The sequence below is a fragment of the Malaclemys terrapin genome, chromosome 6, assembly GCF_027887155.1.
Source record: "Malaclemys terrapin pileata isolate rMalTer1 chromosome 6, rMalTer1.hap1, whole genome shotgun sequence".
NCBI classification, from domain to species: Eukaryota; Metazoa; Chordata; order Testudines; family Emydidae; genus Malaclemys; species Malaclemys terrapin.
In genome coordinates, this window is record NC_071510.1 from 128,255,292 (window position 1) to 128,273,500 (window position 18,209).

Sequence of the window (18,209 nt, forward strand, 5' to 3'; positions counted from 1 at the left end):
TGTTTTCTAATATAGACGTGAGTGCTGTTCTGAACAAGCTGATTTGTTTCAGACACTTCTTCACGTACCTGTTGCAAACACTGTAGCTGCTTGTTGCATTTCCATCATCCCAGAGATATGGACTCCACTTAGGTAAGAGAAGGACATGATTTGAAGTCTGCCAGGTGTTTTATTGTCTTATTTCCATGACAACGACCTGTGAACTGGAGAGTGGTGGGTTTACAGGGTGGAGGTTTAGTGCAGGATCAGAGATCAACAGCTGAGACCATAATCTATCTTGGCAACGAGGACAATCTTTGATGGATTTGAACCTCACAGCATCCGTGTGAGACAGGGAAGTATTAGCTCCATTTTACAGATGAAGAATGGAGGCACAGAGAGATGAAGTGACTTGCCCAAGGTCCCACTGTCAGGCACTGGGGCATGGGCAGGCTGACCTAGTGGTTAGAGCCAGGAACAAGCGCCCGGAGCTGTAGCTCCTAGGCCATGTTTCCCACCCAAAAGCTAAACTTTAAGTAATTGGTTTCTATTTTCTCATTTAAATCCTTGTTTCCCCCTTTTTAACTCCCTCTTGTGTCACTTGGGAGGGAGGCTTCCCATTAGCCAAACCCCTCTCCAATGTTGGTTAACATGTCACATTCCCAAGCCGTGTTATTCCTAAACACTGTAAATCTCTCACTATTATTCTCTGTCTTGATATAGTGAGCGGTGTCATTTTGAAAGGAAATACATAACCGTATATTAAAGAAATCATGGATCTCCTCATTCACGTTTAAAACAAATTTATTACAATGTAAGAAACCCTGAAAAGCATGAATTTATTATAATGATTTAAGGCTTCCAGCACTCGAGTTAAAAATGCCTCTCAATAAATAACTTTCCCTTGAAAACACAGCAAATTAATATAGTTTACCATTTTCAAAGGTATATAAATCCAAGAGGCTTAAATCAATACGGCGCCGGATAAGATTACTGTACCTCAGCCAGAACCTCGCATCAAAGCTCAACAGCATTGCAAAGAGGAGTAAAAAATGGATGGCGCTCTTCCCCACCTCTCTTTTCCTTCAACCACCCAGGGCTATGTCTGTTCTGTGAAAGTCAGACTAACGTGAAATGGATGAAAAGCAGCCGTGGCTTTGCACACGGGTATAATTAAAACAGAGCAGCTACTTTACCATCTGACACAGAAAAGGGGGATCTGATATTTCTCTGCCCTCTCTCTTTAACCCACACAAACACTCTTCCATTGGTGGTGGTTTATTTTCAACTGCAATGTATTTCATGTCGAGTGGGGACCGGGAACCAAGTTGTGTCCAACATTGCCATACCATCACGACTCTAAGAGGTCAGTGCTCCCATCCAAACGCATTGGGGAGTAGGGTGTTTGTACCTGCAGTCAAGCTGGAAAAAAAAGTTTGCATGAGAAAAAATTGGAGACATTTAGGACACAAGGGACATGTCAATTTCTCTCTCTCTCTTTCTCTCTTTCCAGGATTCATTTTAGGGCTCAGCAAAAAGCAGAAGGGCCTATTGAATATTTGGTATTTAACAGATCGGGATTTTAAGTGATCCAGGGAAAAGTGTGTGTATGTATGTATACACACATATCTAAAAATCATCCTATATATGCACACGCACGTATACAGTGGAATATACAGAAACACAGGAAGAAAGGATACAAAAGTGAGTGAGTGTGTGTGTGAGTGAGAGAGAGAGAGAGAGAGAGACGTGTGTATAAAACATACACACACTGGTTCTTGCTAGATCACTTTCAATTACAACTCTTCATAAACCTCAGTTGCAGGGGGCGGGGACTGCATTTCTCAGTGTTTGACCAGTTCCTAGCATGGGCACGCACTCCTCCAGGTTTTCATTTCCTCTGGGTTCACTGATGGTGACCCCTGTCCAGGAGCTGGAAGAGGCCAGTTTCATGGGCTGAGAAACAACACCATAAACTCTTAGAGGTGCCACAGCTGGAGCAGTATTTAGAATGTCCTTCTTGTCCTGCTCATGTTACAGAATGGAATCTCAGTGGTTTGAGCATTGGCCTACTAAACCCAGGGTTGTGAGTTCAATCCTTGAGGGGGGCATTTAGGGATCTGGGGATTGACCCCCCCTTTGAGCAGGGGGTTGAACTAGATAACCTCCTGAGGTCCCTTCCAATCCTGATATTCTGTGAGTCAGCAAAAGGAGAAAAGGGCTAGGGTATTTTCATAATGCCATTAATTGCTCCCTGCTGCCTTCTTTGGGAAGTGTTCACTCTTTATTGTGTGTATTGCAGTGATGCCCATCGTCACATCTAGAATCCTGAACTGTCAAGCTACTACTGGAAGTTGAACATGGAGAGGAAGAATGGTCCTGTGACTAAAGCACACAGGTCTGGGAGTAAGAGAGCTGTGTTTTCTTCCTGGCTTTGCCACAGATGTCCTAGGTCACCTTGGTCAAGCCACTTAGTCTCTGGAAACTCCAGTGGTGAGCAATGAGTCTGTGGTTATAAAAATATGCACACACTCTCTCTCTTCCTGCAGGACAGGAGGGATTTCAAGGCCGGTGGACTGTAGATGTGAAAAGCATTGTCATTATTACTGTACGTCTGTGATCCAAGAGTATGTGAGCTGCAGGGGGTCAGGAGGAAAGAGAAGTTAAATCTTCCACCAGTCTGCACTCCAGGCATTGGCATCAATAGGATTGGAAGGGGGTTGAGTCAGAACAGAACATCCACCCAGCTCACCAGCCACAGGAGGGCAGGTCAGTCACCTGGTCAGACGGCGTACTTTGCTCAGGTCAGAGCACGTGGAATGGCTTTACCGCTGCCCAACCAAAGACGAAAGAGGCTCCTCCCCCATCTGCGTAATCACACCCCAACCAAAGGAGCTCTTGTACGAAGCAGGGCCCATGTGGAATCTGTGAGGGACTGGCTCCCTGCACTTGCCAAACCGGGCCCTGCTCCCAGAGTAGATCTCAGTGTTCAAAAAAAGGGTTTTTGTTTTGTTTTGTTATTTTACTGTCAAAGTGTCAATATTTTTCCTAACACAGATTGTTTAAAAAAAGGTAGCAGAGCAGTGACATTTTGACAGTGTCAGAGCCGCCAGAGTACACCCACCTGAGCTTTTTAACTTGGGGATGGAGTGCTGCTAAAGAACGCCAGATTGACAGCCCTTGCAAAGTCAAGTGCTCCTCCTCGCAGTCAGAAAAGTTATTAGAAACGGAGGAGGCTTTTAGGTCACCCAGTGCATCTCCCCAGCCCACCTTTTAATTGTCTCTTACCCAGGCTATAAATATCTAACTCTTCTCATCTTGTTTCCTCGTTATGTCAATTCCTGCAGCCCCTGATCATTTTTATTGCTCTTCACTGAAATCCCTCCAATCCGTCAGTAACTGTCGGGTAATGAGGTCCCCAAACTGAAGGCACTAGGTGTAGATATGGTGGCACTGGATTCAGAGAGAGAGCCAGTAACGTGCTGTTCTGGGATGTTGTTGCCTCTGCAGAAGAAGTCCAGAATTTTCTGGCCAGTTTTTGCTGCTATAATGCATCGCAAACCCATGTTTAGCTTGCTGTCATAGAATCATAGAATAGAATCATAGAATATCAGGATTGGAAGGGACCTCAGGAGGTCATCTAGTCCCACCCCCTGCTCAAAGCAGGACCAATCCCCAACTAAATCATCCCAGCCAGGGCTTTGTCAAGCCTGACCTTAAAAACCTCTAAGGAAGGGGATTCCTCCACCTCCCTAGGTAACCCATTCCAGTGCTTCACCACCCTCCTAGTGAAAAAGTTTTTCCTAATATCCAACCTAAACCTCCCGCACTGCAACTTGAGACCATTACTCATTCTTCTGTGATCTGCTACCACTGAGAACAGTCTAAATCCATCCTCTTTGGAACCCCCTTTCAGGTAGTTGAAAGCAGCTATCAAATCCCCCCTCATTCTTCTCTTCTGCAGACCAAATAATCCCAGTTCCCTCAGCCTCTCCTCATAAGTCATGTGTGCTCCAGCCCCCTAATCATTTTTGTTGCCCACTCATTCAACATTTCTGCTTCCTGAATTTTTAATTCCCATTATATATTTGCCTTTCAGGTTGTTTTTCTTTCAGTGTCTCAGCACTTGAATCCCCCCGTCCCCATTTAATTTCATGTTCTCTTCTGCTCCGTATTTCTACCACCCACTATTTCTCTGTCTCTACGGTTATGTGCAATTGCTCCCGATTTAGTGTGATCTGCAGATTTCATTTACGAGCTTTCAATTCCCTCGTCCAGGAAATTAAATGTTGATAGGAAGTTGCATGAGAAGTTGCTGGCAGAGAAACCAGAATTTAGTTTCTCGAAACATTTTGAGGCTTCAACATTTGTTCGGATGTGGAATGAAACTTAGACCTTTCAACTTTGTTTTGTCAAAGAACAGAGACCAACTGATCCTCTGCAGAAAAGCCACCACCCTGGTGGTTAGAGAACTCATCTAGGCTGTGGGAGACCCAGGTTCAAGTTCCTACTCCATATCATGCCCCATCCCAGGTGACAGCCCGAAACCACCAGGCAGTCATTCATTCCTTCTCTCAATTCTATCCTGGACCTGAGAAACCTTTTAATCACAATGGATATATTTCCACAAAAAGTTTGGGTGTCGATGAATCGACATTTCCTAGCCAGCTCTACATAAGACCAACCACCAGATCCTAGAGAACACCCAACCCAAATCAATCCATTACCAAATCATTACGTTCTCTTTCTGTCCTCACAGCAAGTCACCACTCCACATGAAAGTGGCTCCAGCCAAGGAACAGACTTTCCAACTAAGATTTCACAATGATCTTTACATCTGGGTTCCCTTAATTCATTTGGTCAACCAGAACACGTGTAACACAGGCAAGGTTGATGCCAGCCTCTGCCATACACACAGCCTTACCAAAGAGCTTCCAGACTTCAGCTGCGGAGTCCCTACTCTCTCAATCACATTGAGTTTGGTCTCCAAGGCCTAATCAAATGCCAGCAAGCACAACCCTAACTCTGGAGTCACAGAGTGACTGGAAAACTGGAAAACTACACTGAAGATACACCGTCAAAATGAAGTGTGCCCTGTGACCTAACAGATCTGCCCTATTGAGAGGTTTTATGCTTCAATGTGTGGTTACAGAAGTGACCTTGCGTTGTGGGATTCCACATGGATCCTGTTTCTGCCTCAGTTATGAAATTTGCTTAATTTACAAATCTGGACTGCAAGGCTGGAGTCTCCACAAACCCCAATGCAGTCCATGGGAATGGTCTTGTGGCTAAGCACTGGACTGGCCCTCAGGGGATCTGGGCCAAACCACTTCCCCTCTCTGGGCCTCAGCATCCTATTTGTAAGATGGGGATAAAAAAAGTGACTAACCTGATCAGTAACTGTTATTCTTCAAGATGTGTTGCATGTGTCTCTGGAAACCACCTCGTCTGGAGAGGACGAGGATGAAGTTAAGACTGGGACTTGAACTTTTTCCACAGGCGGCTCCTCTGGTCCCTCAAGTGCCTTTTCTTGATTCTTGGTACCAGACCCAGAACAGGACACTGAAGATGGGGCATCTCAGTGTGAGGACTCACCTGCCTGGATGAGGCCACTGAGTAGGCACGATGAGAGAATGATCTAGAAGTTGGGGGGAAACCCCAGGGGTTCCAAAAGAGCCACTGATAAGGGAATGGATCCCAGTGGCATCCTGGCCACATTCCCGTAGCAGATCCTGTTGTGGAGTCACGATGGTACAAGGAGAGAGAGGGGCTATGTGGGGACTGGCAGATCCTGCTCCCAGGTTGCAAGATAAAATCCCACCTCCAAGTCTGATGAAGAGGATTCCCCTTCCTCTGAGCATGGAGACTGCTCCAGACAGTGCTAGGGACCAGTGCCAAAAACCTGACAACAGGCGGAGAGTCACCACCATTGCTGTCCTCCCCTTGGACCGTACTGATGGGCTGACTGCCCAGGAGGTAGGCGACTGGTGCAATATTGCATGTTGCACTGTTGGCGTTGGTGCTGAGGGATCTGACTCCTGCACCACCAGCGATACCAGCACTGAGAGCAGAGCAAATTCCTTGCCACCGCATATGCCTCCAAGGTAGTTGGCACCAAGGTCGGTCTGTTGCAGTGCCACTTCTGGCATTGGACTTCACAGTGCCCTCTCCGGCACTGGAGCCAGCTGTGCCAACTTAGGCACTGATTTGGAGGAGGAGTGCTTAGATTTCAGATGCCCTGTACTCAACTCTCTCGCCCCTCTCTTTCCAGGCTTCGCAGGTGGAGGTTTTCCCCTGGTCAGAGCTCTTTGGAAGACTTCTATTTCTTCCTAGAACAGGTGGAGATCGGTGCTGGGACCGACAACGTTGGAGGTGCGCTTCTCACTGAAGCTGCAGCACTCGGCACCGAGTTGGTCCAGGATGGCTCTGAGGGGTGTCTGCATGCTACCTCCTTCAGCGTGGACTCCCTATCCTTCTTCATCCTAGGCTTGAATTCCTGGCAAACCTGGCACCGGTCTTTCATGTGTGCTTTGCCCAGGCACTTAAGACAACTACTGTGGGCGGGTCGCTCACCAGCACAGGTTGTGCAAAAAGCACATGGCTTTAATTAATTTAATGGAGATCTTCTATCTCCTAGAACTGGAAGGGACCAAAGGTCATTGAGTCCAGCCCCCTGCCTTCACTAGAAGGACCAAGTACTGATTTTGCTCCAGATCCCTAAGTGGCCCCCTCAAGGATTGAGCTCACAACCCTGGGTTTAGTAGGCCAATGCTCAAACCACTGAGCTATCCCTCCCCCCAGGGCTTGTAGCCCGGTGACTGGGCCTTGCCTTGGTGCTGGTGGCAGAACCTCAAAATGGGGAAAACAATCAAATCTGTGTATTTTTCAACAAAACAACTAAAACTTACTAACCAGAACTATTAAACTACATCTATATATACACACACACTGAGCTGAAAGAAAACTGTTCTGGCAATGAACAGGGGGTTCCAACCACTGTCGGGGGCAGTAAGAAGGAAATGAGGGGGGCTGGAGTTGGCTCTGCCCTTTATAGTGGCACTCATAAGTGGGCAGCAGCAGTGGGAGTCAAGCCCCCCAGCGGATGCTGGCTGTGCACTGGGCACGCAGACACCAAGAGAAGGATCCCCATGTGCAATAGCATTTGCTGTCTCCCAATCTCCACCTTGTCTTTTTAGGCAATAAGCTCTGTGGGGTAGGGACTGTCTCATTATCTGCATGCTCAGCAACCAGAACCATCGGGCCATGATCTCAGCTGTAGGAGCTATGGTAATAAATAATAAATTATCGTACATGCCAAGCACTTCTGCCAGCCAGGTGATCTTTGCTCAATTCTAGTAGAGCAAATTCTAACTTGGATTTCACCAGCTAGCTGTATTCTGCCTCTGACATCACCATTTTCAGTAAGGATTCCACAGTTACGATTTAACTGACAATGTTGCTGCTGATGCATAAGGCAGACTAGAATCCAGTCCATTCCCTCATGGCTAAGAGAAATCATCATCATCATAAAAGCTTTATTAGCACAGTGAGTGGATATGACTCAAAAAACCCCACAGGGAGCAGCTATGTGGACTGAGACGTTTTCCTGAGCAGAGCCACCTTGTTAGAGTGGATTTCCACGCTTCTGCTGGCTTAAATCACCTCATTAAATGTTCTGTGTTGTCTTTGTGGTGTGCAGTTATGTAAATTTCTAAATCATACGCTAATTAGCGCACAAACAATTTCATAAATTCCATAATGGGACCAAAAGGAAGTTTATAACTAGCCAGGCTGCGCTCACTTCCTCAGACTGCAAATTAAAAGCTAAATATTGAGATTGTATTTTAGATAGGTGGTACTACAAAGCTTTTAGATTTCTAGCCACAGCTCTGACATTTTTCTTTCAGATGGTAGTGTCTCAAACGTCTTGGAGCCCTCTTCTCCCCTTCCTTATCACTGCTGAGAACTCCATCCGGTCTGTCTCACAAAATTAGCACATCTTTTGTCCCTGGCATCCCCCTTTATCCACATCCAGATTCTTGCCCAGTCCTGTCCCTGAGTCTTCTATATAATCTAAAATCCAGCACTACCTCTCTCTCCCTATCTATAAAATGCAGCCCTTGACTGGGTCTGGGGCTTAACTACTTCAACCTCCTCATAATCTGGACTCTCTCCATCCCATGTCCCCTCCCTCTAATTCATCCTTCCCTCCCTGAATCCATCTGGTATTTCTAAGGCATCAGTCACCTTGGCCATTAAGAACCAAACCCTCTCACTTGCTTGTCCATAGCTTCCTCATTAAGTTCTAACTCCTCGCCCTTGTTGTCAGGGCTGGCATAACTCCACCCTTGCCTACACCTCTCTCTGATCCTTCCCTGTGCTCCTCTGTGTCTTCTCTCCTAATAGCTCTCACGGGTTCCTTCTCCTGCCCTCGAGTTCTCACCTTCGTTCCTGCTGTCCTAGACACAGGGAAAGGGTTTCCTTCTTATCTCTTCCATCCAATTACTTCTTAAAAAAACAATGGTGCAGGGAAGACTTCTGGATCCTAACCACCTGAAAAGGTCTCGGCTCTTCTGAGGCCCAAACCCTTGCCCTGGACAGTGCATTTCTCCTAATTCCCTTTAAGCTCTCTGGAGTGAAGACCTTAGCTGCCAAATGGTTGTGTGTGTGTCATGGCTAGGGAACGAGCAGGGGTTAGCGTTGGGCATGGGCTGAAGGCCCACTGACCAGGAGCCAATTACCCGGAATCAGGACATATTGGAATGGCAGGAGATCAGAATTGAGAGACAAACTGGAGGACAGGGTGTGACATTGCCCAGGGCACAATTTGGACTGGGGAACAGCTGTGTCCCCTCAGTTCTGACACTTGGGGTGCCTCCTACACTGCTTCGCTGTGAGAGCAACCACTCCTGGTCTGCTCACACACAGCCTGCACCATGTAAATTACTCTCAGTTATCATGTATGAGTGCTATGGCCAGCCACTCTTGGATTACATGGCAGAGCAACACACCAGTAAATTCCCCGTCCCAGAAATGTGCATCTTGTACTGCCCAGCCCTCTGCTGGACAACACAAACTCATCTGAAGACCGTCATTTTATTAACAGAAAGTGATTTTCACAAATCCTGTTATCTCAAATGGAGTTTCCCAAACATTTCAATCCAAGCACACTGTTTTAGATAAAACAATAACACACGTTTATTAACTACAGATAGATGTTAAGTGATTACAAGTAATGAGGCATATAAGTCAGAATTGAATACAAATAAATAAAAAGTAAAACATAACTAATACCTAACTTAACAAGCTAAGTGATTTCAAAGCACAAGTCCCTCTCCCCACGTTTTAGCAGTCTGACTGGCTGAATTCCTGTCTGCCAGGATCCCTCCCCAGTCCAGTGATGCTTCCTTTGTCCTTCAAGGTCTTGCTGACACCATGAGTAGAGGTGAAGGGAGAGATCTTTTGTGGGCATCTGTTCCCCTTAGCTATAGTTCTCTTTTTTCTTTAAAAATCACCTCCAGCTGAGGTTCAGGAGACAGAAGGTCCAGGGGAACAGGAACCTCCAGCTGTTTCTTTTACATTTCTTGCCAAAATATAGATTTCTCATTCACACCCTTTTTCCTGCTGAAGAATGGCCACTTAACCAGGTGATGGTCCATTTGATTTTCTTGACACCTGGCTCACGCAACCGTTTCCCCTTTGTCTTTGAGGAACTGGTTTGTGCCAGCTTTTTTAAACTTGGAACATATCTCAGTAAGGTTATACAGTAGAATCTTATAACTTTACACACAATGTTGCCACACATATTTTACCAGGACAATAATGATCAGCAAATTATGAGTTTTCAAATGATAACTCACAAGGCTTACTTTGTACAAAATGTATCATAGTCTTGTAAAAGGAGTGCAGACTGTCATACAGGGATCAAGAGTTAGTTACCAAAAGTCACATCAGGATACAAGGAGGTCAGGCTTGGGTGATGGAACCAGAGGACAGGAAACAGTTACCAAGGGTCAGGCCGAGTGAGGATGCCAGGAGCTCAGGATTAGAAGCAACCTGACCAGTGGGGTCCATGGCAGGGTGAAGCCCAGTTGTACAGACAACTTCCTGTTTCCTCCTCTGGCTGAAATAGGGGCTATGACCCAATAAGGAGCCTTGGAGCGCTCCCAGAGTGCAGGGATAGGGGTTGTTCCCTGAGTTGGGCTTCATGGACCTCAGTCCCAGCTGGTGTCTGTGAGCGCTGGCTGGAGGATAGGAGTGTGATGGTTCCCAAGACCACCATGGACCTGGGTTCAAGATCCATAAGGCCTAACAGTGTGCTGCAAACTGAGCGATTAAGGTTGATATCTTCCAAGGGAATTAGGCACCTAATTCCCATGGATTATTTTGCAAATCCCAGCCTACAGGACCTCTTAGGTCCTACGCGGCCCATCCCCACTCTTCCAACCCTTGGGGCCAGTGAAGAATGAGTCCAGATAGATCTTCTCTGGTGCTTTATCCAATCTAGTTTTAAGTGGGTCATATGATGGGGCTTCAAGCAGTTCCTAGCAGTGAAGCTGCAGTGGACTGTAGAACAGCATCCGTTGCTGCCTCACTGTTAGGACCTGCTTGAAGACCCATCATATGACAGACCCCCGATCTCCATGCTAAATGCTGCTCCCTTAAACTGCCTGTATCAAATGATGAATTCTACGTTGTGCTATGCCTGGAAATATCACACACTCTGACAGCACACGTCTGGACTTGCCCTATTGTGCTGCATTCCAGACAGCTGCCCTGCCAGAGTACAGTGGGGGGCTATTGACTTTGAATGACTCAACGACTGGCCCGTGCCAATGGAACTATGGTCTCTCTACCATGGGCCCACAAGAAGGGGTGAGCATGACTGGTGGGCTGGAGCTTCTCAGTCTGAGCTCATGGCCCAGAGACAGGGGCCCTTTTGAAGAGTGAGATTTGGCTCTTTGCAGGGGGCTGACCATTGCCTCATGTAAAAAGGACACGGAGGATGACCCCTGCCCAGCCTGAAATGCTGACAAATTACAAGTTTCAGAGTAACAGCCGTGTTAGTCTGTATCCGCAAAAAGAAGAACAGGAGTACTTTATGCTCTCTGTATGTGTGTATATATATCTCCTCATTATATGTTCCATTCTATATGCATCCGAAGAAGTGGGCTGTAGTCCACGAAAGCTTATGCTCTAATAAATTTGTTAGTCTCTAAGGTGCCACAAGTACTCCTGTTCTTCTTTTTGACAAATTACAGGCTCATAAGAAGGGGTGAGCTTGACCCAGGGGATGGGGCATCTCAGGACTATGAGTTAAGTTACTACGGTTAAGAAAATCCCTTTGCTGAGCCTGTGTTTCTTGCTATCCTGCGACATTGTCCCCAAAGGAGTTAAAGTAGGAGCCCAGGGGGCCCACTGCATAGGCGAAGCTCTGGGGGGAGCGTATGTAAACGACTGTGATGCTGCGAGGGTCTCAGACACTGTTTTCAGGTCTAAGTCTGCTGGATGGTAAAGTCCCACATCCCAAGGAAGAGCTCAGGCGAGAGATCAGAGCCCAGCAGTGTTCGCTAGAGTCTCAGACCTAGAAACAGGGACTAGACTTTACCCAGATCCACCTAGTTTGGAAGCATGTGGGACCACAGATTGGGTCCACTCACAACAGAATGGTGACCATGCTGTGGGACAGTGGGCCAATTTCATGGCACTCTAAATAATTCCTCTCCCTCCTTGATATTCATACCCTTCTATTAACTGCAGTCATACCTGCCTTTCTGTGTGTTTTCTCTCCTGCAGCTCCTCATGCTTGGGAGGAGCACCCCGTAAATTTCTGTAAAATTAACTCATCATCCTTCTTCAAAGCCCTCCTCTAAACTCTTCTTTTCCATGATGCCCACAGAAAACTTGACAATGGTTAGGCTGTTGATGTGCTGAGACCACTGCCTGTCATGGAGACCAATATTGTCTCATTGTTCCCTTGCACTCCTTCATTGGTCGTCTGTATCCATTTGTCTCCTCTTGTTCTATACATAGATTGTGAGCTCTCTGGGACAGCATCTGTCCTGTTGTTCTGTGTTTGTACAGCACCTGGACTGGCACTCCTAGGCACTATGGTGATACAAATTAATAATAATTAGTTGGACGCTGTTGAATAGAGGAGAAAGAATACGGCAGTATACTTGGTTTCTGTTATCTCAATCAAAAGAAATGCCTACTTATGGCCCATGATCTCACCAGAAGGGATGGCGTTGTTGTACAAGTATCAGGTTTGAAATACCTAGATCCCCACCAGAGCCATGGGTTCAAAAGATGGGAGATACAGCTTTGCCATTTCTCCTTCTGAAGAAGACACAGAGCTCCATTAAACCATGTGAGACTTCTTCAGGATAAGACCTTAAAAAGTATCTCATCTATGTGGATATTAAAAACTTCATGGCGCTTTCCACAAGATCACACGATTGCCTTGGTATTCATAGCCAACATTTCCCCTCCTGTCACCGTTGTACAGAGCCAGTTATTGCGGAGTTGCTGATTACACCCCAGAAGTGGTTGTAGTTCAGTGCTGCTGTGTGTGCTTCGCTTGTCAAGCCCGTCAGGATGCTATGGGAATTATCTACTCCCAGATGTATTTCTGAAAGCTCCCACAGCACTATTATCTTGGTGCATTTTCATAACTTATTTAATAGTCTCCCCAAATTTAGGTCAATACTCTCCTCGCATCGGATATCACTGTCTTGGGGGAATGCTAGCCCTTACTAGGATGTGGGATGGGGCAGAGGGACAGCCAGCCAGGAGCCACTTGCTAGAGGGGATCCAACTGGGTCAGAAAAAACCCTACACAGCCTTGCATTGCAACCTGCAAGGATCAGGCTCTAACAGATCAGGGAGTGACCTCCATAGCTAAGAGCTATCTACTGAAAACACAACCAACAAACACCTTGCGTTCATTCCTGAGGACTGTAAAGCAGTGTTCTCAGAAGTTAGTACGTTATAAGGGACAAGGTCTCACCAAAATAGCTAAATCATATACCATTTAGGGTTGTGTAAATACAGACCAACAGTTGGAGGTTGTCTTGTAAGTGGATAGGGAATTCGATTGTAGGTCAGAGTATTCGGTATGATGTGCTCTCCTGAGTCCTTCCTACTTAGAAGGCTGACCAACAATTTCTGCAATAGGTACGCTTCCTGGGCAGCCCAAGGTAGAGCATACAGCCTTCTTTCCATGAAGTGACAAAGGCATGGACTGCCTTTGCATCACAGAGGACAGGATGCAACTGATAGGCCAGCTGAAGACATTTCTGGCCACTGGTCCTCTCTGGGAATGTAGAAGCAGAGATGAGCCCAGCAGGACCCAGAGACGAGTGACAACTGACAACCCATGAACAAAGCTCTTTGATTGAGGGCATTTTCACTGCCCCCTGCCAGTAAGCATCACCTCCACCTTCCTTGGTGTAACACACTGGCTAAGCATGTTGTGTCCCGCCTCTAATGGCTGGCCCACATGTCGGATAAATCTTATGCTACTATCAGCTAATGGAGTTATTCCTTAGCTCTAATGCCAGAGGCCTGTGCGTTTGGAGATGAAGGTCCCAAATTCAATCCCATGACAGAGGCTGTTATGCTTGGGTAAGCCTAAACCAGCTATTTTACAGGTACCTAACCTCACTACGTACTAGGACAGCAATGGCATCAGGGCTTGCTGAGGAGAGACAGAGCTAGGTGTCATCAGCATACTGCCGACATTTCAGTCCATAGCCTCCCGCCGTCTCCCCCAGTGATGTCACAAACCCGTTGAAGAGGGTGATAAGATTGGTCCCTGTGGGACAATACAAAAACAAGAGCTCTTGGGGAAGAACTGTGGGGCACTTTGTCCTTTTCTGGGATCTCTGAAAGAAAAAATGAACCAAGCTTCCCTACTGGACTTGCCCACGCTGTTAGGGCCCACAGATAAGTGGGCAGCACCTCATCATCAATGGTGTTGAAGGTTACCAAAATATCTAACAATGGAGAGTCCTGACCCCTGCTGGACAAAACAAAGGAAAAGAGAATGCAATAAATGAAGCTCTGAAAGATTAAATGAAAAAAAAAGGCAGATAATTTATTAAATTAAAACCTCACACACATATATAAATATATGCTTGGGTTTAAGACAGGATTCACCAAGTAGAACCAGAGAGGCTAGGAAGTAGAATGAAAGCGTGATTGTTTACATATCCTCTGTTTACAGAGTGTGCAAGAGAGATGACCACACAAACACAGCAGGTGTTGGCAATACAAGTCATTCAGGTAGAAACACAAAGTCAAGGCATGGAGAATAACCTTAGTAGGAGATGTGTTACCCCACAAGCTTCCTGTAAGACACCGCCTTATGTGATGCTGAAGCGTATTATCTGGGAGACTCTGGACAAAATCTAGGGCTGGAGTATCTCCCCAGAGGGGGCTAATATAGGAGTTTAAACTTAAAAGGACACTGTCGTGCGATTGCTTTTGCTAGTTTAATTTTTGCATTTCCTCTATTGTTTTAGCAGATGGAAAATAATTCCCCTCCCCACCCCAACTAGTGATTTTGTCCTTTTCTATTTGACAACAATTGATTTTCTTCCAAGGCTATAAATGTTTTAATAACTTTAACTTTGTAGTGCCTTGTGGCAAAATATATTTGCTTACATTGACTGCTAACCCTATTCTTAGTCTACTGCTGCTAACTACAGCAATAGGGCCAACTGAAGATGGTTTGTTTCTTTAGGATCTACCAAATTAGTAGCCTCTCCTGGTTCATGTTTACTGGAGGTCTTTCCCAACAAGATAATTTTAAACCTCTTCATTCCAGAATTCTTTGCTAAAACATGCTTCATGTATAGCTCCTACGGATGAAGAGGTGGTCATGTCTGAGGCCCCAAACCTTGGCAATGTCCATTTAAAATACCATTATTACCAAAATACAGATTCAAGACAAAAACACCATCAGAGTTAAAATAATTAACGGACAAAAAGGATAATTAAAAATCTGAGCGTGGTTAAATATTGGCACCCATGAAGCTCTAGAGAGCACCATGCTCATTGCAGAATTCCGGAATGTGTACGCCGAGGCACCTTTCAAATGTCATGTTTGCTGTTAGTGTTTGTTAAAAAAGGCAATTACAGTTACAGTCAATCTGGAGAAGAACAGAAATTGAAGGTGTTCGGTCTAGACCCAGACCAGAAACTGAAGGCTCGCATTTGGTCTAGACCCAGAGAAGCACTTCTTTTACAAAAGCCAAATCTTTAAAAAAAATCCAAACCCATGTCCTATTGTCTATTCCCTCCTTGTTTCCCCCAAATACCAGCTGCCTCTCCTGAATGTTTCCCTTTCTTTCTAAGGCCAAAGCGAACTATGTTAAACTTGATCCCCTGTGCCCAAGGAGCAGAAACATGAAGGATGCTCGAGAAAGACTCCCCCAGACAGTCCAGTGATGGGTCACTTGCCAGGTCTGTGGGACCTTAGGACAGAATTCTCTAGACAAAGCTTGTCCCCAGTGGATTAAGGAGCAGATGCATGTAATGGCAGAATACTGATAGAGACCGTAAATCTCCATAGGAATGGCTGGAGAGAAACAAATGTCTATGGGGACAGTTTCTCACCAGGCTCACTGGTGCAGGAAAACTGCTTCTATCGCCTGTTCTTGTACTTTTCCAAAAAGCTTTTAAAATTCAGCTGTGATGCAAGAAAAGGACATCAGCTACTTTGTACATAACATTAGATCAGAAAAAATTGTCTGGAATAATATAGGCCGTGGTATTTCCCTCCCCATCCCCCTTTTTAGTTCCTCACTATAGGGGCCCTGTGCTGCGGTTGGCCTTCACAAAATTCCATCTGCCCCACAACGCTGCAAAAGCTAATCCGCTGCCACCCAGCCTAGGTAGTTTAACAGGTGGGGCTCCTCAAGAGAAAGAATGCCCACCCCATAATTCCCAGAAATGCCTTGAAAAATGATCAGTTATAAGGTTTCAACTCCTCACATCTTGGTCTCAATGAATACATGTTCCACACACTGTGCGGTGTGCATGTGCCAGCCAGAGAACAGCTTGGGTCTCATCGCCAAGTCTTGCCAGCTCCACTGAGGGACAGGGTGGCACTGGGGATTGGTGCATGCACAAGTGCATGGGAGGCAGACAACAGCAGTGCATCAGGGACAAGTCCAGGGGCTCACCACCATGGAGGTATGGAGCAGGAGCCTGGAAGACCAGTCACAAAAGACTGAAAAAGCAGTACTGGTCCATATACCAGAGGTTGGAAACAAATAGCCTAGAACGGGTCTATACCGCTGGGATTCTGACTTTCTCTAGCTGCACTTTTATTGTGTGAAAGGAATATTTCAGCTTCATCTTTCTAGGAACACATGCCAGTGGCTACAATGTTCCAATAAAATATGAACACTGCATTGTGCAGAAAATGTCCATTCATCCTGTAATCTGCAGTCATTTTTACCAATTCTGCACATTTCTTTAAATAACCAAGTGCATGAAGTAGATGGGAGTGCGTTTAAATAAACTGAAATAGATAGAGCATTAATAATTAAAGCCGGCAGGGAAACGTGCATTACGAGCTGCTAGTAGAAATAATTACGGATTTGTCTTATTTACAATGGAACCTGGAAACGGTATCAAAATAGTGCAAGTTAGTGAAAATGCCTTAAGACTGTTCTTACTCTATAACTACTAGAGATCTCATTTTGAAGAGCACATCAAATACAGTTTGGACCTGTACATTGCCTGTTGTATGAGATATTTAAGGAGTTGGCAATAGGGTTCCCAGCATATACACTATGTCAAATAGCACTGATTTAAGGAAGACTATTTTCAAACAGATGCACAGTGCATTAACCCTGCAACATCCATTAATGTTATTAGACATTATACAGCTGAGCTGAGTATATGCCCCCTAAAATCTCAGCACGGTAAATATCAGAATGCTGAAGGCAATGGTAGATCACAGAACCATTGGAAATAATATTCAAGTGCTTGTACCTTTGTAACATTGGTAGGTTTTAAACAGGCTGCTTTTTAATTAGAAATAATCTAATTGAAATGCAGTGGTTCTTCTGTGTTCTGCAGCTCTTGCAAACTGCTTTATAGCTAAAAAAATCGATAATGAAATATACTTCTCATATGAGGGCTGGCTAAGCTATGGCTTCAATCGACTCCAAAATGTTGTGGATTTAATTATATTTTAGAATAATTGCTTGGCACAAGAAAAGTTTACCCAAAATTTACTAACACCTTCTGATTGGACTGTTCAAAAAGAAAAAAAAAATGTTATTCTCGCAGCATGATTACTAAATTCTAAGTGAAAGAGGAAGCTACTGTACGAACTCCTTGGCGAGGAGGGAGACAATCATTTGTCAATCAAATAATTTAAAAGTGATACTGGGATTAACAAATCCCAGAGCAGAAACAGGAACAAGGTCCTAAAAATCCTACAGAAGGGCTGCAGAGTAGTGAGCCTCATCAAATGAAGAAAATATCCTCCAGGATCCGGCTCTCCTCGAGCTCCTCCATTTCGCTTCGGGTACCATGCGGGCCTTGGCACCATGCAGGTTTTCTGGGGCTCCCATTCCGAGGGGCGTGGGATTTCTTCCAGTCGTAAGCCTCTCCGGAGCGGTGTCCTGGGGCAGCGACTGGACTCATTGCTTCAACCAACTCAATAAGGGAGGCCTCATACCTGGAGGAAAACACCATGAAAATGCAGTCCTATTAAACACCATAGCATCAAACACGATTTGGAATGAACACTCCTAACTCCGTCATCCCGACTAGAGCGAAACCTGTGCAATAGTGCCCATCGTGACGGGAGGGATCACAGCAGTGCAACTGCTGCTAAGGTGAGCTCCAATGGGGAGGCAGTGAAGGAGAGGCAAAGCTTTAGTGGCCCCTTTATTTTGAGAGTACTTTCTTTTAATTTGTCAGTCTCGCCAGGTTTCCTATTGAATTGGACAGCGTCTCATTTACAGCTCAGAGATTCAGGACAGAACAGCTCACAGGCCTGACAGTTCAACAAGTGACTCATAAACATGCGGCACTTGCCTGAATAGGCTCTGCCCTTGATTTAGGTTCCCAGGGATTTGAAAACAGCAGGCACCTTTATTCTTCGTGCTACGAAACACACGTGCTTCTTATAAATGTCTATGCAACATATGGAATCTGTGTGTAACTGAAGGAATACAATCCAGACAAAGTATCACCAAATCAAC

At 45.5% G+C, this 18,209-nt stretch overlaps 1 protein-coding gene across 3 annotated transcripts in view; it reads right to left on the minus strand.

Annotated features, from left to right (window-relative positions):
- Positions 1–12,018: 12,018 nt before the first annotated feature.
- KIAA1328 (KIAA1328 ortholog) overlaps positions 12,019–18,209 on the minus strand; it is a 252,969-nt gene continuing 246,778 nt past the window's right edge. For 2 of the 3 annotated variants that reach the window (XM_054032606.1, XM_054032605.1), the window contains one exon: positions 14,057–17,680. In XM_054032606.1, coding sequence (XP_053888581.1) covers positions 17,467–17,680 — 214 coding nt within the window. In that variant the 3' untranslated portion in view covers positions 14,057–17,466. Of the gene's footprint in view, positions 12,088–14,056; positions 17,681–18,209 lie in introns of those variants that run through there. The other variant, XM_054032608.1, reaches the window with a different exon arrangement.